General features: G+C 49.1%; 1 protein-coding gene across 1 annotated transcript; it reads left to right on the top strand.

The window, feature by feature from the left end:
- Positions 1-1,344: 1,344 nt before the first annotated feature.
- On the top strand, positions 1,345-26,107 carry DGAT2 (diacylglycerol O-acyltransferase 2; the record flags this gene model as incomplete). The annotated part of the gene is made up of 8 exons (XM_080612648.1): positions 1,345-1,447; positions 9,642-9,761; positions 10,765-10,872; positions 11,694-11,764; positions 20,340-20,544; positions 23,979-24,153; positions 24,985-25,187; positions 25,953-26,107. The coding sequence occupies exons 1-8, from the start codon at positions 1,408-1,410 to the stop codon at positions 26,105-26,107; spliced, it is 1,077 nt and encodes a 358-aa protein (XP_080468774.1). The 5' UTR covers positions 1,345-1,407.
- Positions 26,108-26,291: the final 184 nt, after the last annotated feature.

Below are 26,291 nucleotides of genomic sequence, written 5' to 3'. Positions count from 1 at the left end.
AGCTGAAGCAGTTTTGGGGGTGTTTTGGTTTAATTGCTACCCACCTTCCACATGTGGCAAATACACGCTTAGTGCTTTCAATGGGCTTTGCCTTGAGGGATGTCAAAGTGCTTCAGAAAGGCAGATCCTTGTTGCTTTTTCCAAATTCCAGCAGGTTAAACTGAGATTAGGAAAGGGACAGAGCCCTGATCCTTTGCCCAGGGGTGTAGCAAAATCCTCCCTTGAACAGGGCCAGGCATGAGCCTGTTATAAAGAATCTGGTTCAATGGCATGGAAGCTGGGACAGATCCATCTGTAAGAATCTATAGAAATCTCTAAGGTACATTAAAACCTTGATGCAAATCTAAATAACACCTCATTTCTAAGGGATATCTTGAGTAGATCCTTAAACATCTTGTTAGGAGAAGAAAATGAGGCTTGGTCAGTGGTTTGGCCATAACTGCTGGTCAGCTTCATGCAAGTGAAACTTAATGGAGCCATCAAATCTTCTGTTAATAAAGTCATAGAATCATAGATTTGGGCTGGAAGGGACCTTAAAGCTCATCCAGCTCCAACCCCCTCCCACGGGCAGGGACCCCTTCCACTGGAGCAGCTTGCTCTAAGCCCCTGTGTCCAACCTGGCCTTGAACACTGCCAGGGATGGGGCAGCCACAGCTTCTCTGGGCACCCTGGGCCAGCGCCTCAGCACCCTCACAGGGAAGAGCTTCTGCCTAAGAGCTCATCTCAGTCTCCCCTCGGGCAGGTTCAAGCCATTCCCCTTGGCCTGGCCCTACAGGCCCTTGTCCCAAGCCCCTCTCCAGCTTTCCTGCAGCCCCTTTAGGCACTGGAGCTGCTCTAAGGTCTCCCCTTCAGGAGCCTTCTCTTCTCCAGGCTGACCCAGCCCAGCTCTCTCAGCCTAAACTTTTGTCTTTGCTATATTTTGCCTTGATTTCACACTGCCTTTATGTACCCAGATCTCTCAAATCCCATTGGGGATGCTCAAGAGTGGGGTGGGAGACCATTTGAGCAAGAAGGGCACCACAGTGTCTTAAAACTCCCATTGCTAGTGTGAGGACTGGGAGGATTCTTCCCCCCACCCTGCGATGGGAAGAAGGAAAACAGGGAAGGAAACACCTTGCAGATGACGGAGGGATCCCCCTACCTGGTCCTCCCATTCCAGATCCCCATCCCATGCTGCAAGCAGGAACACTGAAGCCAAGATCAAGCCTCCCCCCTAGTCCCTATGGCTGTGGGACCCATGCGCCCTGCCGGGTCCCGCCCCTGCCCGCCCTCCTCCTCCTCCTCCTCCCGGGGCTATATAGGGATGCGCAGCCGGTGCTGCTCTCATTCGCCGCTGCACCGGGGCTGCGGAGCCGCGACCCCTTTTTCATCCCATGGCCCTGGCCGGGACCTGAGCCCCCCTCCGCAATGAAGACCATCATCGCTGCCTACTCCGGGGTCCTGCGAGGTACGGGGCGCGGGGTCCCGGTGGTCCAGATCCAGGGAGGATGCTGCAGAGGGGGAGCCGCATCCTTGCGGTACAAGATACGGGGTGGGAACAGCAGCGAAGCGCTCGGCTTTATTATATGTACATCCCCCTTCTTCCTGCTTGCAGGAATGGGTGTTTAGGAGGGGGAAAAAGCGATGTACAATGGCGGGGAGGCTGCTGCAGCTTGTTTTAAAGGTGAGGATTACGGCTCTTTGAGCGAGCTCGGAGGGTTGGAGCCGCTCTCCTGAAGCTGTTGCAAAACGGGTCTGGCTTATCTTAAGCGAGTTTGCACCTCGGTGTAGTGTGGGTGTGTGGCACTTGCTTTAAAATGAGCCTTTCTTTTATCTCCTTGTGGAGACAGGAAGGAAACAGTAGTAGTCCGCATGTGAAATTCAGTGTTGCAGCCGCCTTTTGTAATGCGGTGTTTCCCCACATCTACATCAACGGAGCGGGGGGGAATCATTGCTGGTTCTTGCTGGTTCACAATGGGGAGTTGGAGATGCGGTCTGAAAGGAAGGTTTTACGTGAAGAGGAACAGTGGGGTTTGTATTGACAGCTCTATGCCCCGGTAAAGCCACTTCCTTCACCAGGAGGAGCAGGTTGGGTGTCTGTGGCTGGCACCCAGCATGGGCAGAGCTGCTCAGGTAACTGAGCCCTTCCTGCTGCAGGCTGAAACTTGTAGGTAAAAGGTCTTGGAGAGACAACATGGGAAAGCCCAAACCGCTCCATTGTGTGCGTGTAAAGGCAGCTCCAGGGATCATGCATAGAGTCATGGAATGGTTTGTGCTGAAGGGACCTTAAAGCTCCTCCAGCTCCAACCCCTGCCACAGGCAGGGACACCTTCCACTGGAGCAGCTTGCTCCAAGCCCCTGTGTCCAACCTGGCCTTGAACACTACCAGGGTTCTTGTGTAAGTTCAAGAAGTCTAAAGCTCCTCTGGGAAGTGTTGGGACTTGCAAATAGCAGGGGCTCTGCAGGACAATGCACTTGAGTCGTTTACCCTGCGATCTGTGGAGGGTTCTGCAGGGATTGCTCCCAGTGTTGCTGAAAGCTTTCTGCCTTGATAAAGGAAGCTGAGAATTCCCTCCGGGATGAAGAGACCTGTGAAATGGCCCTTGATTAAGCAAGTCGTTCGCAGAGCTGAGAGGACCTGAAGTGAATTAACCCCTGAGCTCTTGCTTTCACACTGTGTTCTGCCCAGGTGTGTGGAGCTGTTGGTGCTCATATCTCAGGTATTAGACATGCAGTGATCAACTAGATATTAGCACTAATATTAGAGATGGACCTGTGGGATCAGTTGTGAACCAAGTAGGGGAAAAGATCTACATGTTTTTATCCATGCTCACATCTGGTCCTTAACTTGCTTATGCAGCTAGCAGAAAAGTGATGCTTTGAGCTGAGAGAGGTCATTTGAATTAACAGCATGTGAACTGTTCTGGAGAGTTAACTGGAAGCCAAGCACAGAGAATAAATGATTCAAGAAGCCTATCAAATATATAGGGCTGGCCCTCAGTGGCCACCTTGCTGGCACCGGTGTGTTAGCGATGGATCTAGGCCATGTGCATAATTCAACATGGGCTGTGGTTTAGGGACAGTGATTGGCCTCATCTCTAGATAATCCTGCTTAGGGATGGAAAGCTGCCTTAGCTCTCCCCAGGTCAGTTTTCCTCTGAGGCCCCTCCTGGGCGTCCTGCAGTGATATTTGTGCTTCCCTTACTCATTTCTTATAGAATCATAGAACAGTTTGGGTTGGAAAGGACCTTAAGATCATCCATTTCCAACCCCCCTGCCATGGGCAGGGACACCTCACACTAAACCATGGCACCCAAGGCCTCATCCAACCTGGCCTTGAACACTGCCAGGGATGGAGCATTCACAACCTCCCTGGGCAACCCATTCCAGTGCCTCACCTCATTTCTTCATGTGCTTCTGCCTGGGGGAGAAGGGAGACGTTGCCTTGGTGACTGCAGCATCCTCCAACGCAACCTCTTGCTGGTTCTGCAGCCTGCCATGGGCAACACAGTGCAGGGCCAGCTTCAAACCTGCCTTGTCCAAGCAAAAGGCAGAGGAGCTCACACTCAGGCTGGGCTTTAGGGATCATGATGTGGGAATCCATAGGTCAAAGATGGGCAGAGATGGTGTGGTGCAGTGGTCCACACACGGGACCTCATATGCTGCTTGATTGTGTTAGATAACTTCCCCTGCTACACAGGGTATTTAGAACAAACCCATTAGGTTTTCTTACCTCCCTGAATGTCTTTTCCAAGTATGTTGCCTATGCAAAGGGCTGGCTTTAATGGGGTGAGAGTGTGAATGGCTCATACTGTCCTTTAGTGTCTTCACTCTTGCTTGTCCAGCTCATACTGCCCTTTAGTGTCTTCACTTTGGCTTGCCCAGCTCATACTGTCCTTTAATGTCTTTGGTCTTGCTTTTCTAGCATCTGGATTTGTCCCAGGGCTTGTGAATTTGGCTCTAAGTCTGATCCTAGTTAAAAATAACCCAGGTGGAGGCATCTGCCCCTCTTTATCCCTATGTGTGTGTGTGCAGGGGGAGCTTACTTGGCCACCAACCCAGGACTGCAAATTCAGAGCAGACCTTGGACCAGTGCCTCGGGCTGGATGAAGCTTCGAGATCCTTTGGGCAGGAGGGGTTGTCTCTTCATTCTGACCTGACCCACTTTGGCCATGGGCTGTCCAGGCGCTCTCCTTGTGTTTGGCAGAGGAGAGGGAAGGTGCTTCACTGTCCTGAGGAAGGATACTACATCCTCCTATGGAGCCAGGCTGAGTTGGGGTTGTTCAGCCTGGAGAAGGCTCCAGGGAGACCTCATTGTGGCTTTTCAGTTCTTAAAAGGGGCCTATAAGTAAGATGGGGAGAGACTTTTTGGCAGGGGCTGTTGCAATAGGGTGAGGGGTGATGGATTTACACTGAAAGAGGGAGATTCAGGCTGGATGTGAGGAAGGAATCCTTTACAATGAGGGTGGTAAAACACTGGCACAGGTTGCCCAGAGAGGTGGTGGATGCCCCATCCCTCCAAGGCCAGGCTGGGAGTTGAAACAGATGAGCTTTGGAAGTCCCTTTCAACCCAAACCATGCTATGATTCTAATCTGTGGGTCTACTAGTGTGGCCAGAGCATTGAGGGTTTGTCCTTTGCTGAAGTATCTTTTCTATTCTTACAGTTTGGGTTGAGGAAGATGAAGTTGCTTAACTTTACCTTGTAGCTACTCTTATGCTGCACCTGATGCTTGGCACACCTCACTTCTGCTTTGACGGGGGACTTGGGTGCTCTGGTTTTGGGAGTAGAACATCACTTCTAGCTGTGGTGTCTCCTCTTGACAAAACCATGTAGGAGGTAGAGGTCTGGACTTGCTCATGACGGAGCCCTTCTTTCAGAGCTCCTACCTGCCTCTCTAAGGATGCTATAGGATGCTTCCCTTCCTCATGTCGAGCACTATTCAGCCTTGTTGACTTAATCTAAACTGCTGGCTGGTCTAGGGCAGCCGGGTCTAGACTCATGGTTACATCACTTAAACCTGCTGGTGGCTGAGTCCAAAGGTCAAGTTCAGTGCTGTGAGTAAATGCTGATCCAACATGAGATATGCATCATATTGAATCTGTTTACTCGCTATGTGCAATCCCAGCTTCTCCCTACAGGGGCTGCCACGGATGTTGTTGTCACATATCCCTGTTAACCATGTTGTTGACCTCCAGTTGTAGGCATTCTTCACTGCAGATAAGGTGGGATCACTGAGTAGCCTCCTGGGGCATAAGCAAACTGCTATGTAAGCAAACAGGGCAGGAGAACCATACCCCACACTGGTGATCTGTCATTCTCGCACATGTGAGTCATTATCTGCTACTACTAGCAACGAAACTGGAAGTGAAGAGAGCTTGTGCTGGGGCATCTGAGTAAACCCAAGGCACAGAATAACTGCTGCTGCTCAAGGGGGTTTTATACGTGTCACATTGGATGTAGCAGCTTGTCACACAGACTCCTGCTCTCACATGGGAGGCTGGGCCCTCACAAGGATGCTAGTGTTGGTCTGTATCGAATCCAGCTTTGTTATGCCTCCAGTGTCAGCTTCTCTGCCAAATACAAGGCTCAGAATGTCCATTTCAACCTTATGCTTTGGAGGATCTAATTTGCTTTTCCTCTAAATAAGCTGTGCGATGCAGTATCATTCTGGGCCAGGAATTAATGTACTGATGGTCTTGAAAATGTGGCAGATGAAGCTCGGCTTTAACAAGCTTTCACTGTATTTTAACTGTCTGTAACACTTGTTCTTCCCCCTCAGCTAATTTATTTGGCTGCTGCTTAATTAAATGCTGTCAATTGGGTTTTCTGGCGCCCAAGTGTGAAGTTCTATTTACTTCCACTCTTGAGACCAATGGTTCTCCCTCTGTGCCTTGATAAATCACAGTGGCTGAATACTTCATCTGAAGCAAACTGTGCTGGATGTGCACCACATGCTGTTCCAGCACAGTGTGTGTTGCAGGCATGAGTCTAAAGCCTGGCCAAGCCCTTCAGTATCTCCTTGGTAGCATCTTCTGCATCTGATGATGGCTGGAATTGAATGATAGGAGTATAGTGAGCCCGTCATTGGCTCACTACTGGGAAGAGCTGGGTTATCTCAGTGAGCTTCCTTGAGAGGCTTGCACATGGCTCCTATCACTGGGCAGCAGTGAGGCCTCCTGGAGAAGTCGCTCCTGTGGTTGTGTTGGCAAGTAGCATCCTTGAGAGCCAGGCATGGGTTAGTGCATGGAGCATCACCACTGATGCTCCAGAGCATGCAGTGGGAGTTGAGGGTCTCAGGATCTCATCTGAGACCAGGAAAGTTGGTGCTTAAGAATCCAAGACTGGTTTGGTTTGGAAGGGACCTTAAAGCTCCTCCAGTTCCAACCCCTGCCACAGGCAGGGACCCCTTCCACTGGAGCAGCTTGCTCCAAGCCCCTGTGTCCAACCTGGCCTTGAACACTGACATGAATGGAGTATTTACCGCCTGGATTTACCACAATGGATTGCCAAGGCTGTGACCTCAAACATCTGGGCTGTGCAGTTCTAGAACAGGTTCCCTGTGAGGCCAGCATGGGATAAGCAACTGCCTTGAGCAGTAGAAGATGCAGGCTTGAGTTTCTTCAGGATTTAAGTTATTTCCTTGGGAAAACACTGATACAAATGGGTACCAAAGGCTGGGGTACAGGTTATCCTTCTGCCTCAAAGTTAATCATGAGTATGCCTAATGGGCCTTATTAAACCTGATCATTAGACTAATGTATTTCCTATGCTTAATTCTCCTTTGGGCTTTAAATATGTGAATGATGCTTCGTGTGGGCCCACAGGTGAGCTTGAAGGGTTTTCTCTAGAGAACTGAACCCAAGTGTCAGTGTTGGGTTATTCCGCTGTGGATGAGCCCCAAAACCCCATATTTCTGAGGGGTATCAAAGCTCCTCTGCTCTGTGTCACCAGTAACCGGTCTGGCTCTGCAGAGCATGGAGGGTCTTCCCAAAAATGCCTCCTACCTGCTTCAGCTGAAGGAGAAAGGAGGCAGGGCTTCCATGGAGGGTTCAATCACAAAGTGTTATTAAACACGAAGCTCAGGACTGGCTGGAAATAGCTGTTTCAGCACTAAAATATCTAACTTCCCAGTTTATATGCACTGGATCCATCCGGAGTGCACAGCTTGTTGGTGCAGGGGTACATCATGCACAGGCAGATGCACTTGTAGGTGACCCCTCTTCCCATTCCTATGTCCTTTCCATTGCCCCTTGACTACTTTATGTCCTTAACTGGCAATTAAATGTTAATATCCAGCCCATGGTAACTATTGGCTTTGGTACAGGAGAATCTTGATCTATGAAGGATGTCTTTTGCTTTCAGCACATAACTGACCCATGACACCACTTGTCCAAGGGCAGGTGCTCAGCTGCCTGCTCTGCCTGTCTGCCAAGCCTGGGCCTTCCTTCTGCCTGCAGGAGCTGAATGTCAGCACAAAGAGCTTTAATGTGGTTCAGGAAACAAGCTGCCAGGTTGACTTCTGCTACCCAATGCCAGTCTATTTACAGGGCTAACAATGCCTACAATGTGCTAAAGCATCTAGGAAATGCTGAAGTACAAACGCAGGGAGGGATGAACAGTTGTTCTTTATGGGGGAGGAGGATAGGGAGTTAGGAGATCCAAGGCTGCGATGTTGGATTCATCAGTCAAAAGATGTTTTGGTAGTGTATGTGGGTGCTGGAAGGATAAATTACATGGGAGTGGGCTTTTATTATGGATCACAAACAAGCTCTAAGACTTTTGGCTTATTTGAGGGCGTAGACATAGACACCAACGTTGCTAAAAGCTTCCTTTAAACTAGTATCTGCAAGTCCTCAGACCATATGAGGTCTGTCCCTGTGCAATTCTGTAAGCCAGGTTTTGGGGCAGCAATGGAGGATGCCTCTAGGCTGTGGCCCCTCAGCAGGAATGATGGATTTTTCCTAACCTTGGGAAGGTGATTCTGACTCTGTAAGAAATGGGATGGAGTTCATCACTTGCCCCAGTTTGGGGATTTACTGCCCAAGAGCTGCAGTGTGGGACTTCTGAATCTTCCTGCTCTAGTGTTGCAATCAGTGCACGGTGATGGTTTAACTCAATGCATTCTCCTGTCTTATCTCAAATGGAAGAGATACTTGCTGGATTCACTCTTGATACTACTCTTCAACTCTGCTTCAGACTCTGTCAGTGCTGTAGGTTGCAGTTTCCTGGCAGTTGCAGTGACATGATCTATCCTTGACCAAAACTTGGTCTGCTCTGGGGGGTAGTTAACACCCAGCCCATTGCTAGGACTGTGCATTCAATGTAGATTAAGCATAGTGCAGGATCTGAGCTGTGTGAGTTGGCTCTAGATTAAGGCTGCAGCCTCTGCTGTGGCTTCCTGTTGATGTCCTTTACTAGCAAGAAGGGCATGTAGCTGTCGCTGTAGGAACTTGTGAAGGTTTAACAGTAAATGGCATTTCAAAGGGGCTGCAAAACTATTACAGCAGTTCTGCAGTACATTAATGCTATTGCCTCAACCATCAGCAAGGGCAACGGTTAGCAAAGACTGTGAGGATGCCTCATGTGTCTAAAGGATGCATCAGTGAAAATTGCTTTGTAGAAACTACCAAAACCTCCAGTACTTTCTATATCTACAGCAAAAGCTCTTTACCATCATTTTCACTTGACTCAGAGTGAGCACTTGCTATGTATCACCACTAGCAGTGCCGTGTCCTGCCAGCAACACCAAGGACTGAACCCATTTGATATAATATCTACCTAGCAGCTTCACACCCCTTCTAATAACAGGCTGATCCTCAAACAGACAAGGAAATATGTGAACACACCTCCTAGTTTGATCATAGGGCAGCAGCTTGGTTTGTGTTTTAGCCAGTTATTATGGTGCTCGTAAAATAACGGAGTGAAGGGAAACCCACTTGCAGGTGCTTCTTTCTGGAGGTTGTTGAGCATACAGGCGAATCCTGACTGCAGTGGGTGGTTCCTCATATAGAAATCAAGTCTATCCCTTCATTTTTACTTGGTTTTCTCCTCACTTGAATAACTTAAGCTTCTAAAAGGGTGGTTTTCAGCTCCCACCGTCCTCACGTGCTGGTTTAGAACCACTGGTGTAGTTTTCCTTACCCTTGGAGAGGCGGATCCTTGGGGTCACGGGTTGAGGTGTTGCTCAACCAGCCCTTTAACTGTTCTGGGTAAAGCCCGAGTACAGCGCTCGAGCACGTACATAGGGGTTGTGCAACAGGCCTGGCCAAGGGTGGGTGAGCAACAGCTCGCCTGTGCTTTGGGGCAGCTGATCTTTATCTTAGGGTGAAATCACGGGTTTCCCTCTTTGCTTCCAAGGACTGGCACTTTGAAGTGGAGGCGTGTGTTAGGATGATGTGCTAATGGCTCTGCACTTCTATGGTCAAGTAACTACAGGCTTGCTTAGGTGGGAAGAGGTGCTACCCAGTAATTCCTTCTGGCATCCAGAAAACAGGATGCTTGTGGGTGGCAATCCTTCCCTTTCCAGGATGCCTGAACTCCATGGGAAATATCAGCCTATGACAAGCCTAAAAGCAAATTGTGTGAACACTGATTTCAAATCTCCTATCTGAAAGGCAACTGTTGTTCTCTTTGCTCAGTAACTTCATTTCTTTCCCTTAGGCACAGGATCAAGCATCCTTTCAGCCCTGCAGGACTTGTTCTGGCTATCAAAATCCAAAGTAGAGAAACAACTCCAGATCATCTCTGTGCTGCAATGGGTCCTCACTTTCCTTGTCATGGGTAAGCAACACCTTGTGGCCTTAAAGCAGAACTTTATTTTTGCCTTAATTCTGGAAGAAATCAAGTCAAAGGGTTTGATATAAGCATTAATTCCTGGGGTGTGGGGGGATATTGTAAAGCACACTGATGTTTTGGCACTTAATGACTTAATGTGGCTCTGGACAAACATAGGAGCTATGGAAAGACCTCTTGATGTTTAGCTCAGTCTGTGTCTACCATACAAATAGGACTAAAGCAATTGGAAATCTCTTACCTGACTCACTCATGGGAATGTCCACAGAGGAGAAATTGCTTAGAAGCAACTGATGCAACTGATTGCAACCATGCCTTTCTCATGGCTTGGTCCCCTTCCAAGGAGCATTTGTTAACCCAGTGAAATAGTAAAGACTGTTGGTCTCTGGGTGCTTGTGTTACGTGAAGCTTCAGGCTGCTCTGCTCCATAGTATTGATAATTAAACTGGAGGAAGATGCTGGTTGCAGTCAGTCAGGTCTTGCTGTTCCTTCCCATCTTAGCTTGCGCTAAAAGGCAACACGTGGGATCCCACCCAACTGTGATTGGGATCTCTGGTACGCTGGTGGGATGGCTGGTGTAATGTGTGGAGGATTTGTATAGCTGTGGAAGAAACCCCCTTGGTGCTGGTCACAAAGGAACCCTGATGCTCTTGCCCTTGGAAGCAGCTGCTCTAACCTGGAGGCAGGGACAGGACAAGGCAGGGGGTTGGAACTGGATGAGCTTTAAGGTCCCTTCCAACCCAAACCAGTCTATATTATAGAATACAGACCTGGCAATACCATGAAGGAGAGGCTGGGGTACTTCAGAGCTTTAGAGGAAGCTGCCTCAGTCCTCCACAAGGGGTTTTCAGTGAAATCCGATTTGACTGGGGACTAATGACATCAGGTTGAGACTAAGACTGTGGTATAGAAGGGTCAAAAGGCAAGGGGTATAAATGCAGACCAAAGCCTGATGCAGCCTTGTTTTCTTCTCTTTCTTGGACCTATGCAGGTATTGCTTGCACTTTAATCCTCATGTACATACTGTGCACAGATTGCTGGGCCATTGCTGCTCTATATTTAGCCTGGCTGGTATTTGACTGGAATACACCGAAGAAAGGTAAATATTGCTCACTAGATCCTTGCTGCTTAAGTGTCCCTGTTGTCATGTTTAGATGGACTTCCTTATGATGGGTGACTTCCCTTCTTAGTGGCACTTGGCTGCATCACTGACCAAAACAATTCAGTGGAGCATATAAATGTCAGCCCTTGGCATAAGCAGTGATTGCAGGTTTTACTGATGCTGAGGGTAATACAGGATAACATTCACTAATATCATGCCATAGGTGGATTTTAGCAACATAATTATAAGGTTTAGGTTCTTCCTTTAGGTCAGAAAGGTCTACATAAAGATTCAAGGTCTTGCTGACCTCTCCAGCTCTTGCAAGATTCAGTTTAGGGCATGGCTATTAGGATGTGGCTCTCCTATGGAATCGGTGTTGTTGGAAATGAAGCAGGAAAGCTATACTTGTAGAAACCAGCTCTGCGAACCCACTATAACAATGGCAACAGGTGTTGGCAACTCATTTTACATCCAGTTTAGCCCAGTTCTCCACTGCTCCAAGACACCGAAATCACTCAGGATCTTGCCCTTTCCCAGAGAATGAATCTGAGGTTAACCATGAGCTGTTTCTACCTTGAATTGCCCATTTCATGACTACAACAGATCAAATCAGATCTTACCTTTAATTTGTAGTTCCCTGAAGTCCTGAGCATGGATGTTTCCATCTGATTTTAATAAAGGATGCAGGTTTTCCACATAGAGGAATGGAATTGCTGATGTCTCTAGTGACACAGCAGACAACCTGGCAGTCTTTAGGCTTCTTGGTGGGCACCTGTGTGGAAAGAGCTTGGAAAACACGTTCTTCTCTTTCTCTTCAGGTGGCAGAAGATCCCAATGGGTGAGGAATTGGGCCATATGGAGGTACTTCAGGGATTATTTTCCAATAAGAGTAAGTAACAGTTTAACTCTATGTGTTGGGACTGTTAGAAACGGACTTGTAATAACCCCTGTGGAGACGATGTACCTATATTAGTCTATCCATAACCCTAAACTGTAAGCAGGGCACGGCTTACTTACCATTACTATACTACTTTTTGGAGCTGTGGTTATGAAATGCATCACCACTGATGGCGTCGTTACTTGTAGAAGCTTCTGATGGTCTTATCACCAGGCTTCTGGATGCAATCTGCCCTGGAGCAGTAAGGCTCCATGTTCAGCTCTCCAGCTGCTGTGCTGCAGCAGTCCTCTGTTGCGTTTGGCCCTACCTCTCTTCCCCTCTTGTAAGTGTAGCTCAGTTCTGGTCTGTTTTCCAGTTACAGCCTTGAGCAGCAGTGTATTGGTTAGGAATCTCTGGGAACGCTGTGCACAGAGTCCTACCACTTCATAGGGAGCAGGGAAATCAGCTCTGAAGCCTGGCTGCTTGGGGAAAGGCAGTTTCCAGCAGCAGGAATAGCTCCAGTTCTTCATCTTCTATCATCATAGAATCCCAGACTGCTTTGGGTTGGAAAGGACCTTAAAGCTCACCCAGTCCCAACCCCTGCCACGGACAGGGACCCCTTCCACTGGAGCAGCTTGCTCCAAGCCCCTGTGTCCAACCTGGCCTTGAACACTGCCAGGGATGGGGCAGCCACAGCTTCTCTGGGCACCCTGGGCCAGCGCCTCAGCACCCTCACAGGGAACAGCTTCTGCCTAAGAGCTCATCTCAGTCTCCCCTCGGGCAGGTTCAAGCCATTCCCCTTGGCCTGCCCCTACAGGCCCTTGTCCCAAGCCCCTCTCCAGGTTTCCTGCAGCCCCTTTAGGCACTGGAGCTGCTCTAAGGTCTCTCTTATATTTTCCCTGCACACAAAGCCCAGGGCTGGGGACTGCAGAATGAGCTGAGGGACTTGGAAGGGAGCAGGGTGGTGGAACTCAGGGAGGAGGGAACTCGATCCCCTTTGGAAGGACACCAGTCAAAAGGACTATTATGTAAAGCTGTTGGCAAGCTCTACTCAGCCTGAGCAACAGGGAGGAACTTTGCCATGGGCTTGTAATGAGTGACCCATCCCTAAGATAGTCCTGCCTCAAAGCAGTAGGGAATCCAGTTCCAAAAGGAAGCCAATGTGGCATCGACTGCATTCCTCCTTGGCAAAGTCACTTGAGCCTTCAGGGTGCCTGAACATGCTGCTGGTGAACTTACTGCTATTAACAGGTAATTCCTGGCGTGTGGGCATGGAAAAATGCACCACAGCAGCCCAGGCAGCAAGTGGCTGTGGTCTTGTAGCTAATGGAGAACAGAACACACTCTAGTGTTGATGATGGGTCTCAAATGTGGCGTCTTCTAGTGCGAAGTCCTTAGTGTTGCAACAAGCCCTGCCTTGATGTTTAAGGATAGCTTCTCCTTGGGGCTTGATTCAAGAGGGTCCCAGTAACGGCTGGTCCCCTTGTTTCACTTCTCCTTTGGTGTATTTAGCCCCTGTCTTCATGCTCTCTACCAGCCATGGGGTCAGATCACTGTAGATATTGAAGTTTAACAAATGAGTCATTCAAACAGGCTCAGATTTGAGGTTGGGCAGATAACTCTCTGCTGTTTTTTGGGTAGATACTTGCTACTTCACACAGTCCGTTCATGAGAACCCCTTATGGCTGCAATTCCTTTGTCATTAAGTGGGTAGAGTTGTGCAAGGTTGAGAGCCCATCGGTAAATAGCATGGAGAGGCAGAACACGAGGACTCACAGCTCATGGAGAACTCCTGCCCCTGCTATGAGTGCATGGTTAGAAGCTGCTATAGGGATTGTGGGACTGGGAGGTGCTGGAGGTTGTCTGCAGTCATGGGACTGATCTTACAGGCTGATCCATGAATATTATCTCTGTAAGGAGTGGTACCAGCCACTGGAATGGCTTGGGCTAGAACTTGTTAAGAGCATGCGAACAACTTGTATAAACTATTTACCTGTATCAGGTTAATAGGGAGAGTGGTCTAGAGGGGATCACTTGTTTCATAGAATCATAGAATGGTTTGGGTTGGAAAGGACCTTAAGATCACCCAGTTCCAACCCCCCTGCCATGGGCAGGGACACCTCACACTAAACCATGGCACCCAAGGCTCTGTCCAACCTGGCCTTGAACACTGCCAGGGATGGGGCATTCACAACTTCCCTGGGCAACCCATTCCAGTGCCTCACCACCCTCACAGTAAAGAATTTCTTCCTTATATCCAACCTAAATCACCCCTGTTTCAGTTTGAACCCATCACCCCTTGTCCTGTCACTACAGTCCCTGATGAAGAGTCCATCCCCAGCATCCTTGCAGCCCCCTTCAGACACTGGAAGCTGCTCTGAGGTCTCCACGCAGCTTCTCTTCTGCAGGCTGAACAGCCCCAATGTTCTCAGCCGGGCTCCATACGGGAGCTGCTCCAGCCCCTGCTCATCCTCGTGGCCTCCTCTGGACTTGTTCCAACAGCTCCATGTCCTTTTGATGTTGAGGACACCAGAACTGCACACAATGCTCCAAGTGAGGTCTCCCGAGAGCAGAGCAGAGGGGCAGGATCACCTCCTTCGACCTGCTGGTCACGCTCCTCTTGATGCAGCCCAGGATACGGTTGCTTTCTGGGCTGCGAGCGCACACTGCAGCCGGCTCATGTTCATTTGCTCATTGGTTTAAACCTTCTGTCTGCAAAATTCACCTTCACTGGCTCCTGCACTGTCTCTATAATGGCTTAGGGCTTGGCTTGTCTCCCTGGCTCATGGCTTAAGGTAGTCATGTGCTGCGTCTCATCCTGTGTCCACTGAGCACCATGAGTGCAAATCACTGCAGTGACAATCTCACCAGTGTCACTTGTAATGCTAAACTCTGCTTCTTCAAGCTCTGTGTATAGAGCTGTGCTGCTTGCATCCGTATCAGCACAGGTATCACCTGCATTAGGATGTTAGCTCAGATTTTACTCCTATTCCTGGAGGTAGATAGGAAGCAGTTTTGCAGATGTCTTTCCCAAAGCCCTAATGCCACATCCACAGCAATAGGGACCCAGGTCCCAGTGGGTGACAGTGACAGCACCATCAGCTTGAGAGGGGGGGGCTTCTTGGCTTAATATCCTCAGTGGTTGCAGATCTGAAGATGTACCTGTACTCCTTGTACCTGGCTGGTGTGAGTCAGTCTTGAGGATGAGGGCTGGGTCTGACCAGATTGAAATGCCATCAGTGTTGACCTCAGCCATATGCTAGAGCTTGTGGCTGGGTTTCATAGACTCCTGGATTGGTTTGTGTTGGAAGGGACCTTAAAGCTCACCCAGCTCCAATGCCCTGCCACGGGCAGGGACACCTTCCACTGGAGCAGCTTGCTCCAAGCCCCATCCAACCTGGCCAATCCAGGTGGATTTGGGAGCCAGCCTGAATGTTGCTCAGTTCCTCAGCCTGAGCACAGGGTATCCACATGCGCAGGGCTTCATGCAGCTCCTCTGACAGTAATAAGCTATTTTAGGGCACTGGAAGCTTAAGTTTGTCTGCTGCTTAGGGGCTGGCCTTGCAAATAGTGTTTTAAGCTTAGCAGTGCATGAAGCAGCTGAGGAAGCTTCCGGGGAGCTAAATCCTGGTGCTGCAGTGCCAGATAAAGCCCAAGCTCTTGCATGGGGCTGCCACAGAGGCAGGCCAGGGCACCCCTGAGGGTGTGATGCTGGCAGTGATGTGATGTGATGCACCATCTAAAGGTCTCCTAGGTAAAGAAGCCATCCCCTGAGCATGTGAACACTGCTTATCTCCACAGGCAATAGCACTTCAGATAGCGAAGGCTGCAGACCTTTGGCTCACCTTTGTCAAGCACTTCAGATGTGTGAAGTAAGGCTTCAGTCTCATGCTGAGGTCATAGAATCAGCTGGGTTGGAAAAGACCTTTAAGCTCCTCAAGTCCAGCCTTTACCCCATCACTGAGCCATGCACTAATGGTGCGGGGACGGTTAGAGCAGGGACTGCTCCAAGATGCTGACTTGTGTGCAGTGCTTGTCTTGCACTCTGTGGCTTGGCTGCCTTTGTGGTCAAGCTTCTCTTGAAGTTGTTGTAGATAACTTAGAGAATGGAAATGTAGATGAGTTACAGAATGGAAATGGAGGCTTTTGCTTCCTGTGTCTGATTGATGGAGCCTTGGGCAACAGGTTGGAGTCTTGGGTGATGTGGTTTAGTGTAAGGCATCCCTGCCCATGGAAGGGAGTTGGAACTGGATGATTTTAAGGTCCTTTCCAACGCAAACCATTCTATGACTCTATGGAGCATAGTGGTAACTATGGGGTCTTCAGGTCCTGGCCTGCATTGCTGGGAAGGTGAGATAATTTGTTCCATAGGTGGGTGTGATGCAGCTAATTGCAATTGTTCCGTTGTTTTCCAAGCTGATGTGCTCACCGCTTGCATCCTGCAGGATGAGATCCAACTTTCTGTTTGCAGGGAGGCTGAGCACCCACATAAAGCACTCGCTTCCATCCAGCTCTTTGGCTCCTCATGCTGAGCAGCAGCGTCCTTCCTCCACACTTGAATGGGCTACTTATCCTGTTCCTACAAATCAAGTTGGCAATGCAGTTCTTTGGACACAGTGGCACTCAGTATCGCTGTTTTACCAGCATTGCACTGCTTTATTGCCTCTGTTTGCAGGTTTATATCTGTTAAAAGAAATCTGTTATTACAAGATCAAAGACGGACTTTGCTCCCACTGGAACAGGCTTGGTCGCAGCCAGCAGCTGGGAACAGACGTGTTAGGGCAGTGGGGTGAAGGTCCAGCGTCAGTCCCAGCACTGCAATCATCCAGCTGGGATGCAGCAGGGACGTGCTGCTTCTGAACCCTTGTGGGAGCACTGAGGCTTCGAGGAGCTGGGGCTGGAAGAGACCTTGAAGGCAAAAGGTGAACAGTTGCAAAGGTGTTGTCAAATGACAGCTACAGCAATTCCTTCAGCCAACCCAAGGCTGCTCAGTGCTTGTCAAGGAGAACACTGTGAGGGTGGCCCAGGGTGCCCAGAGAAGCTGTGGCTGCCCCATCCCTGGCAGTGTTCAAGGCCAGGTTGGACACAGGGGCTTGGAGCAAGCTGCTCCAGTGGAAGGGGTCCCTACCCGTGGCAGGGGTTGGAGCTGGAGGAGCTTTAAGGTCCCTTCCAAACCAAACCAGGCTGGGATTCTGTGAGAAGTACTGAAGAGTGATTTCTTCCTATGGAAAGCTTCCATCTTGCTTGAGACCAGCAATAAATGATTACAGCACTTGAAATTCCTCCTCCTACATAAATTTAAGGAGATGTAAAGGCTCTGCCTTTGCTGTTGTCAGGTCTGACTATGAGCTTATGCATTAGCAGATGTAAGAATCATAGAATACCAGGTTGGAAGGGATCTCAAGACCTGTACCTCTTGCAGATAGGTGTACAAACCTGTCTGATGCCTGATAGTCTTCAATTGCTCTGGCTTGACTTGGGTAGCGGAAGACTTCTGTTAACCCATCTACTGTAGGACAGCTTGTGGAGGGTAGTTTCAGCCTACATAGGATAAATAGAGTACGAGTACATGTGTATGAACACTAGGCTGACTCTCAATCCTGTAGACCACTATTTGATGCTCACTGAGTCTCCAGTGCTGCTCAGATACCCCCCATCTGCCCTCCCATGGATGGCGTGCGTAGTGAGTTGGTTCCTTGCTCACTCCTTGCCCTGCTCCCGCACTACTTATGAGCATGGTGAGCATCACCAGCCCTGTGGTTCTGTAACAGGTCTTGGAGAGCAAACACAGTGATAAGGCTGGAGCTTGGCTTGGGCTCATACAGGTTACGCAAGCAATGGGCTCCACTGGGAACTGGGTGTCCTGGCACGTGGTGCAGGGGCTGGAGCAGGGTGCTGGTAGTAGAACAGTGTGTCTTGTGTATGAGGGAGATGTGGCTCTGCCAAGCTCGGCTCACAAACACCTCGTGCGCCAGTGATGAAAGCAAACCCTCTGTTTCAGTTGGATTCCTTTGGAAGCAACTGTACTTGAGGCAAGCAAAGATGAGGTTTGGAGCCTGGAAATCACCACCCTGTCCTGATGGGAGAATCATAGGATCATGAAGCTGGAAAAGCCCTTTAAGCTCATCCAGACCAACCATTGCCAGCACTGCCAAGGCCACCACTGCCCCATGGCACTGAGGCCTCGTCTCCACAGGGTGTGAACCCTTGCAGGGACGGTGCCTGCAGCCCTGCCCTGGGCAGCCTGTTCCAATGCCTGAGCACCCTCTGGGGCAGGAATTGTTCCTCAGCTCCATCTAAACCTGCCCTGGTGCAGCTTGAGGCCGGTTCCTCTTGTCCCATCCCTTGTTCCTTGGGAGCAGAGCCCAGCCCCTCCTGGCTCCATCCTCCTCTCAGGCACTTGTAGGGAGCGATCAGGTCCCCCCTGAGCCTTCTCTTCTCCAGACTGAACCCCCCAGGTCCCTCAGCCCTTCCCCATCACCCTTGGGCTCCAGGCCCTGCACCAGCTCCGCTGCCCTTCTCTGGATCTGAGTAGTCCTAAGGAGCTACAAGGAGGAGTCATTGCCTCTTATCCATCCAATACATGTGTTTGCAGTCACCAAGCCTCGAGTCTCTCCTTGAGCAGAGCTGACAGGTAAAGGGGTTGCTTCCATATTGCTGCTTCTTTCTCTCCAGGGATGACTGGAGCATGGTTTCCAGTCTATCTTCTGTGTGCTGTGTCCTAACTGGCCGAGGAACACTCCTCCCATTGTGGGGAGCGAAAGCAAAGTCATTACTAATCGGGCAAGCAGGGAAAGGGGAGGAACGATGACTTGGTGTGACACAAGCCATGGGGCTCTCGAGAGCCGCTTCAACCACAGGCATCCATTCACACATGCTTCCTGAAGCTCTATGTGACCTCAAGGGAAGGGTGAAGATAGGGCAGTCAACTTGCTTAACCTGCTGCTGTGTCATGTCTGTCCTGCAGCTGCTGGCTGCAATAGCACATCTAAGGACAATGTGGGGAGGAGGGAATCAGGTTTCTGGGCACGCTGCTCCGGCGTGATTCAACAGCAACAGGAGTCAAACAAGTGCTTGCTGCCAAAGCACTCCTTGGCCAGCACAGGGGGTGTGTAATGCTGATGTGATGGCTTGGAAAGCAGTACTTTTTCTTATAGGAGCTCGCACAGGCTGACCTTTGCCTGTGTGGTTTGAGGGATGGGGTGAAGTTGTTTAGCACCTCATCCCAATAGGGCTTGTAGGTGCTGCCTCAGTCTGTTGGGGTGTTGTAGGCAGTGAAACTGGCACCATTGCAGCATGAAACAAGTTAAAGTTGATCCCAACTTCTAATTTGATCCTAATTTCTATAGGGTGATGCAGCAATCCTTGTGTGCTGCTTGGGGAGATGCTCTGATGCATGGGCTGCTGCTACTTGCAGCATCGAGAACCGCCGATAGCAGTGGAACCAGGGCATGGGTTGGGTTGTACATGGCTAAAACAGCCTTGGAAACAGATGAGTAAAGGGTTAGGAATATTGCACAGCCCCAAACCAATATGATCATAGCTCCTGGAGCCCTGCAGCAATCAAAGCACTGCGTGGATGGCTTCAGATGTCTTGTTGGTGCTTTGGCATATAGGTCAGAGCAAAACCTGCTGTGAAAAGAGGGATGGTTTCCAGTGGTCAGCCACCGTTCAGCACACTTTCCCTCTTGGAAGGTGCCCAGCAGGAACATTAAGTGGTTAGGTCTGTTTTCAAGTGTTAAGCAAACTCAATTTTGTTATGGGACACTGATTTTTATGGTGTTTTTCCTTCCACATACTGGGATGAGAGCCATTGAGAGAGGGCCTGCAAGGAGGCGTAGCTGTGGCTACAGCGCCATGAAGAACACGGTTGGTTTGGGGAAGAGGCTTGCGTGGATGAATACCTTTGGGAGGAATAGGGAACCAAAGGGCACAAACTGCTGCAACCCAACCCCTATTCCTGCTTGGCTGGCAGTTGTCTTGTGGCTTGATCAGCCTGTTTATGCTGCTCCCTCTGCTTGGGGAACTGAAGTCAAAGTGACTGCTCTTACCACAGCCTCTGTAACCCAGGATAGCTCCTATCCCAGCTCTTAGGCTGTTCTTCCTGGTGGGAAGAGAAACAAAAACTAAGGAATTTGGCTTTATCTCCATTTTTCTTTATTCATAGAATCACAGAATGGTTTGGGTTGGAAAGGACCTTAAGATCATCCAGTTCCAACCCCCTGCCATGGGCAGGGACACCTCACACTAAACCATGGCACCCAAGGCCTCATCCAACCTGGCCTTGAACACTGCCAGGGATGGAGCATTCACAACTTCCCTGGGCAACCCATTCCAGTGCCTCAGCACCCTCACAGGAAAGAATTTCTTCCTTATCTCCAATCTAAACTTCCCCTGTTTCAGTTTGAACCCATCACCCCTTGTCCTATCACTACAGACCCTAGTGAAGAGTCTCTCCCCAGAATCCTTATAGCCCCCCTTCAGATACTGGAAGGCTGCTCTTGAGGTCTAAAGGTCTTATTACCTATGCTATGAGGTCTTATTACCTGTAAATGTCTGTCTTCATGTGAGCTCTTTCCTTTCCCAGCTGGTTAAAACCCACAACTTGCTGACCACCAGGAATTACATTTTTGGGTACCATCCACATGGCATCATGGGCTTAGGTGCCTTCTGCAACTTCAGCACAGAGGCCACTGGTGTCGGCCAGAAATTCCCTGGGATCCGGCCATACCTTGCTACCCTGGCTGGGAACTTCAGGATGCCCATTCTGAGGGACTACCTCATGTCTGGTGGTAAGTGCTCTGTGTTCTTGCATAGAACCAACCAGGTTGGAAAAGCCCTTTAAGCTCATCCAGTCCAACCATTCCCCAGCACTGCCAAGGCCACCACTGCCCCATGGCACTGAGGCCTCGTCTCCACGGGGTGTGAACCCTTGCAGGGACGGTGACTGCAGCCCTGCCCTGGGCAGCCTGTTCCAATGCCTGAGCACCCTCTGGGGCAGGAATTGTTCCTCAGCTCCATCTAAACCTGCCCTGGTGCAGCTTGAGGCCGGTTCCTCTTGTCCCATCCCTTGTTCCTTGGGAGCAGAGCCCATGCCCTTGTCTCTAAGCTCTCTTCCCCACTTTCAAGTGAAAAGCTGTGTCAGAAACTCATGTAACCACTCTGGTAGCATCACACAAACATTGCTTCCATATAGTCATCCAGTGGAAGCTATGAATAGATATGACTATCTTAAGCAGTGGGGACCATTGCTCCTTTGCATGCATCCTTAACTCAAGGATGGTCCTGGCCAAAGGCAAAGTAAAGCTATCTGGCATCTGTAGTGTGGAAGATGAAGATGTGGAAGCAAGTTGTCCTGGTTACCATTAAGAGGTTCTGCTAGATGAAGTTGCCTTTGAAATGTGAATACTGTGGTTAGCTCTGCTCCTGGGCTCACTACTTACATGAGCTCTCTTGCATCTAGGTCTTATAGTGGTGACAAATACCCTCTTCATCTAACCACATCTTTAGGTGCCTACTAGGAGTAAAGAGTCTGGGGTATTACATAGGTTCTGATGTTCAGAAGAGCCTTTTCCCTGGAGGTACTCCTTTAGATGACAAGGATTAGTCAGTGATATAAGTTTGCTGAATGATATTTATAGTCTGTTCTAAAGGATTCCAGTATTTTAATGATGGAGGGCTTGTATGTTAGGACTGGGCAGAGGAAACAGCGTTGACAACCTCCAGAAACACTGTTTTTGCATGACCTGAGCTTCCTTTTTACAGCGAGGATGCTCATAGGTTACATAGAGATGGGGGAGTAACATTTATAGCTGATGAATTGAATCCTCCAGTGCCCTGTTTGCTGTTCCTGGAACAGATTCACCCATAAATGACTTTAAAACAGGTATCTTACTATAATATTTTGGCTGGATCTTGACTCTGGGCTAGGGAGGGGATAGGAGTGGCAGTACTTGGCTCTGATTTGGTAGGTTTGACTGTTTCCAACATTACTGCCTTAATTTAGAAGGAAACTAACTGAATCTAGAGCAGAAAAGGTGTTTGTCCCTAGGAGGGGCAGTATCTCCATCTGGTTTCCATCTTCCTGCACAGAAGTTGCTGTGTGAAGTCCGTAGTTCCCATAACTTGGGAATTCCACAGGACAGCAGCGTGTGAGAAGTCAGGATCTGCTTCCCAGTCGATTGGCTGTGAACTTCCATGTGTTGCTTCAATTGCCATGCAGCATCAGCCTTTCTATATTTAAATACAAACCCATGTTCAATCCGCTTAAACCAAGTCCTGTGGCCAGCCAGAGCTGCTTCCCTCTTCTTGGAACGAGGGTGGGAGTAGCTGTTAGCAGCAGCATTGCTGGCTGGGCTGGCTTGGCTATTCCTGAGCATTACAGTGGAATCAGTGGGAATTTCTGGTTCCTCTGCACTCAGGATTTAAGCAAGACTATAGGTTCTTGCTTAAACAGTGGTCTTGCTTATAGTGATCTCATGGACACAGTTATGAAAGTCACAATTTGTCTTCGCTTCCCTATACTGGAACTTCAGGATGTCGCTACAAAGGCTTTAACATCAATTGGGAAGTGCTGGTAGTTTCCTCAATCCTCTTTAATGGATGAATCACTGAAATATGTCTATTGGTGCAGTAATATGTGTTAGGATTTCACTTAATTGGCTTAGTACTGTTGCACATGACCATGTTTTATAGCCTGCTAGAGATTAGAGCTGCAGCAGGGACCCGCTAAGCCATTAGATGGCCAGAAAATCCTATAGACTGTGTAAATGTGCTAAAGAGCATCATTTAGCAATTGCTCCTTGTCTACATGTCTCATTGCATTTGCTGGAGGAAGGATTTCAGTGCTGTGAGCAGTAGTAATCTCCTCCTACCAAGTGTGAAATGGCTGAACATAAATCTGTGCTGCCCTGTAAGCCAGTGCTATGTAGGCAGTGTGAGCTTTGGTGTGGAGAATGGGAGAAGTCCAAAGGGTTCTGGCTGTCCTACGGAGCAGCAAGCACATCCTGAGCCTTCCAAAGGAAGCGTGGTCAGAAGTGTAGCTGTGCTGAAAGAAAAAGGCTTTTCATCTTCAAATCCAGCTGATCTGTCTCAAGGGAAGCCTGGAGCTGGGATTAGGCGGTGACCTTGATGCTCGGATACACATGAAGGCTTGCAGGCTTGCCCTGTGTAATTCCACAGAGGCCATTCACCATGTAGCTCGTGGTTCAAGCGATGACTACCAGGAGATGTGCAGAATCAGCTGCTAGAATTAAATTGAGTAGTACTGCCCTTCCTAGTGCAATGACCTTACGTGCTCAACACAGGCATGTTGTGTGGATGGGAATGGGAACGATGGCATCTTGCTTCTCCTGGCTTATCCTGGCTGAAAGTGTGAGGCATGAGCAAGCTCTGACAATAACTGTAGGGTAAAAACATGAGTTTCAGGAGGAGAGAATCAAACTTCTTAGCACTTTCAGAGCAGAAGAAGAGAAATTAAAGGTACCCTTTTTCATGGAGCTGAATGGAGTGGGGACTGGTGCTTTAGGGCAGGGACTGCTTTGTAAAGCTGCAGTGCTGTGACTGGTAGTGCAGCCCTGTCCCAGTCTGGCATAGAGGGAAAGACCTTCTCAATCACTTGTCTCAGAGTATAGATTAACTGAGCACTCTGTCCTATACATCTCTTTCTTCCCAGGACAGCAAAGGATTCTGCTGTTGTCATGCAGGAGCTTGATGTTATCTAAGAAAATGAATCATCTTTGAAATGATCTCATAATAGATCTGTCCATTTACTCTTTGTATCACTAAACCCAAAGAACAACCTATTCCACTACTTGGTTTTGCTGAGGAACTGGTCAAATTCAGACTCTTACCCATCAAAATACAGCTGCTTTGCTTCCCCCTAAGCATAAACCAGCTCTTACTGCAATGTTTACTTGGAGGGAGATTATCTTAAACCTATTGCCTTTGGCATCACTAAGCTCAGAAGATCCTTGCGGAAGTCTTGTGTTAGGGCAACTATTTGAGGGCTGGTTTTGGAGTTTGACTCAGTCTAGTGCTGTCCAGGTCTATTAACTGCTTGCTTAGCTGAGGAGCAGGTTGCATGATCACACACTCAACCCTCGATGGCCATAGAAGAACTGAACAACTCAACTTGCAACCAAGGCACAAAGCTCTTGCTACAAACACGGCTTCAGGATCATCTTAATGTTGTGCCTTGACCCTTCTATCTCTTCTGGCTATGCAGGTATATGTCCTGTGAACCGTGACAGCATAGACTACATCCTGTCCAAGAACGGCAGCGGCAACGCCATCATCATCGTGGTTGGAGGAGCAGCAGAGTCCCTGAACTGCACCCCAGGGAAGAACTCTGTGACGCTGAAAAACAGGAAGGGATTTGTCAAACTGGCCTTACGGCACGGGTAAGAGGCAACCTCAGCGCTACAGCAGTGCTGGTAGCATGTGGAAGGTGTTTTTATCCCCTAAAGCAGCTGGTGTCTTGGATGGATGCTCCTTTCTGCACTTGCTGTGCTGTGTGGATATATGCCCAGAGCACCAGACATGAGTCTGTCCTCTGGCTTCTGAGCAGGGGACAGAGGTAGGATGATGCCTAAGACAGCAGGAGGCTTCCAGAGCAAGGTGACTGTAACCTGCATGGGACATCACTGATGCAACTCCAGAGATCCCATGTGTCTGAAATGGGATGTCCATCAAAAATCGGACATGAGAATATAGGGAAGCATGTTTTCAAACAATGTGGTCTAGTAGAAGGTGTCCCTCACCGTCGCAGGGGGTTGGAACTAGATGAGCTTTAAGGTCCCTTCCAACACAAACCATTCTATAGAATCATAGGATCCGTCAGGTTGGGAGAGATGCTTAAGATCACCAAGTCCAACCATTCCCCAGCACTGCCAAGGCCACCACTAACCCATGTCACCAAGGGCCTCATCTGCATGGTTTTTTGAACACTTCCAGGGATGGTGACTCCACCATTTCCCATGATATTCTATGATATTCAATACCTGACTGGGAAGTGTTTCGTGTGCCCATTGCCAGTTCAGTTCTTCTGTGTGCCTTATATCTACCCTATCATGTCAAGTCCAACTTAGGTCAGTGCCTTGTGCTGCAAACAAAGCTCTGGCCAATAGAACCTGCGAATACGCAGCTTGAAAGAGCACACAGCAGTGAGTGAGGTGCTGTTGTATTGACCACACACCAGGGGTGAGTGGTCCTAACATCTTTCCATCTTCTAGTGCGGACCTGGTTCCTGTCTACTCCTTTGGGGAGAATGAAGTGTACAAGCAAGTGATCTTCGAGGAAGGCTCCTGGGGAAGATGGGTTCAGAAGAAGTTCCAGAAGCACATTGGGTTTGCTCCATGCATCTTCCATGGCCGTGGTCTCTTCTCCTCCAACAGCTGGGGGTTGTTACCTTACTCCAAGCCCATCACCACTGTTGGTAAGCCCTTAAAATAAATGTGCTATGTGTTCTTCTTCAGGTAGCAGCGTACTTTATGCCATCCCCTATGCTAGCTTGAGTCTTGACTGTAAAACTCTATTTTCCCTTGGGTATAAAGCCTTCCAGCATAACTGAGAATGAGCTAGAAGTATGTGCAGAGGCTACAAGCCTTCTATCATGCTCTATTGCCAGACAGCTTTATAAGCAAGCTCTTTGGGGAGGAAAAGATGCTGCAGGTGCCACCTTCTCTGCTCTTTGCTGGCTAAAGCCAGAAGCTGCCTCTTTCTCCCTCCCAGGACTGGCACTGTGACGCTTTGGGTTGGCTTTAAGAGTCAGCTAAAACTTGTCTTGGAGTCTTCCAAGCCCAAGCAGCAAGGCTTTGTGGGAAAGAGAAAAGAGCTGGTTGGTTTATGTGGTGCGTACAGGGGAATGCACAAGAACTGCAGCTTTTGGTCTCGGTTCCTGTTAAGTGAGAGGGATTTATCCCTGTAAACAGAAGCAAGTGGGACTTCCCAACCCTTTACACAGTAGAGGCTCTGCACTGTAGCCAAAATGGATTTGGGCATCGCTGCAGATGTGATGAGGTTGGTGGTGGTGGTACAATTGTGCTTCAGAGCCTAGCAAAACCAGGAACCAGGCAAACATCTCCTATAATGGCAAGCTGTGGATGTGCTGCACTACCATAGCTGTGGCCATAGAGGACAAACCTCCAGGTTGTACAGGAGCATTCAACCTAACACGTGGCTCTTTCCCCCTCTTTGTCAGTTGGAGAGCCCATCACCATCCCCAAAATCTGCAATCCAACCCAGAAGGAAGTGGACTTCTACCACAGCATGTATGTGGACTCCCTGATCAAACTCTTTGACAAGTACAAGAGCAAATTTGGCCTGCCAGAGACTGAGGTCTTGGAAGTCAACTGAAGGGACTGGTTGCGCATCACCTCCTTCTCTCGGAATCAACACATCGTCTCCAGGAATCCCAGCTGTCATCGTGTACTTGAAAGCATGTGTGGGTGTATGTGTCTTTCCAAGAAAGTGTTTAAAGTATTGCTAGACCACTTTAAAAATGAAGAAAGGCTTTACTTTAGATAAATCCCATTACCAA

Source organism: Psittacula echo (assembly GCF_963264785.1).
Source record: "Psittacula echo genome assembly, chromosome: 3".
In the NCBI taxonomy this organism is placed as follows: domain Eukaryota; kingdom Metazoa; phylum Chordata; class Aves; order Psittaciformes; family Psittacidae; genus Psittacula; species Psittacula echo.
Note: the sequence above shows the minus strand (reverse complement) of the source record. Positions and strands in the feature narration are given on the sequence as shown.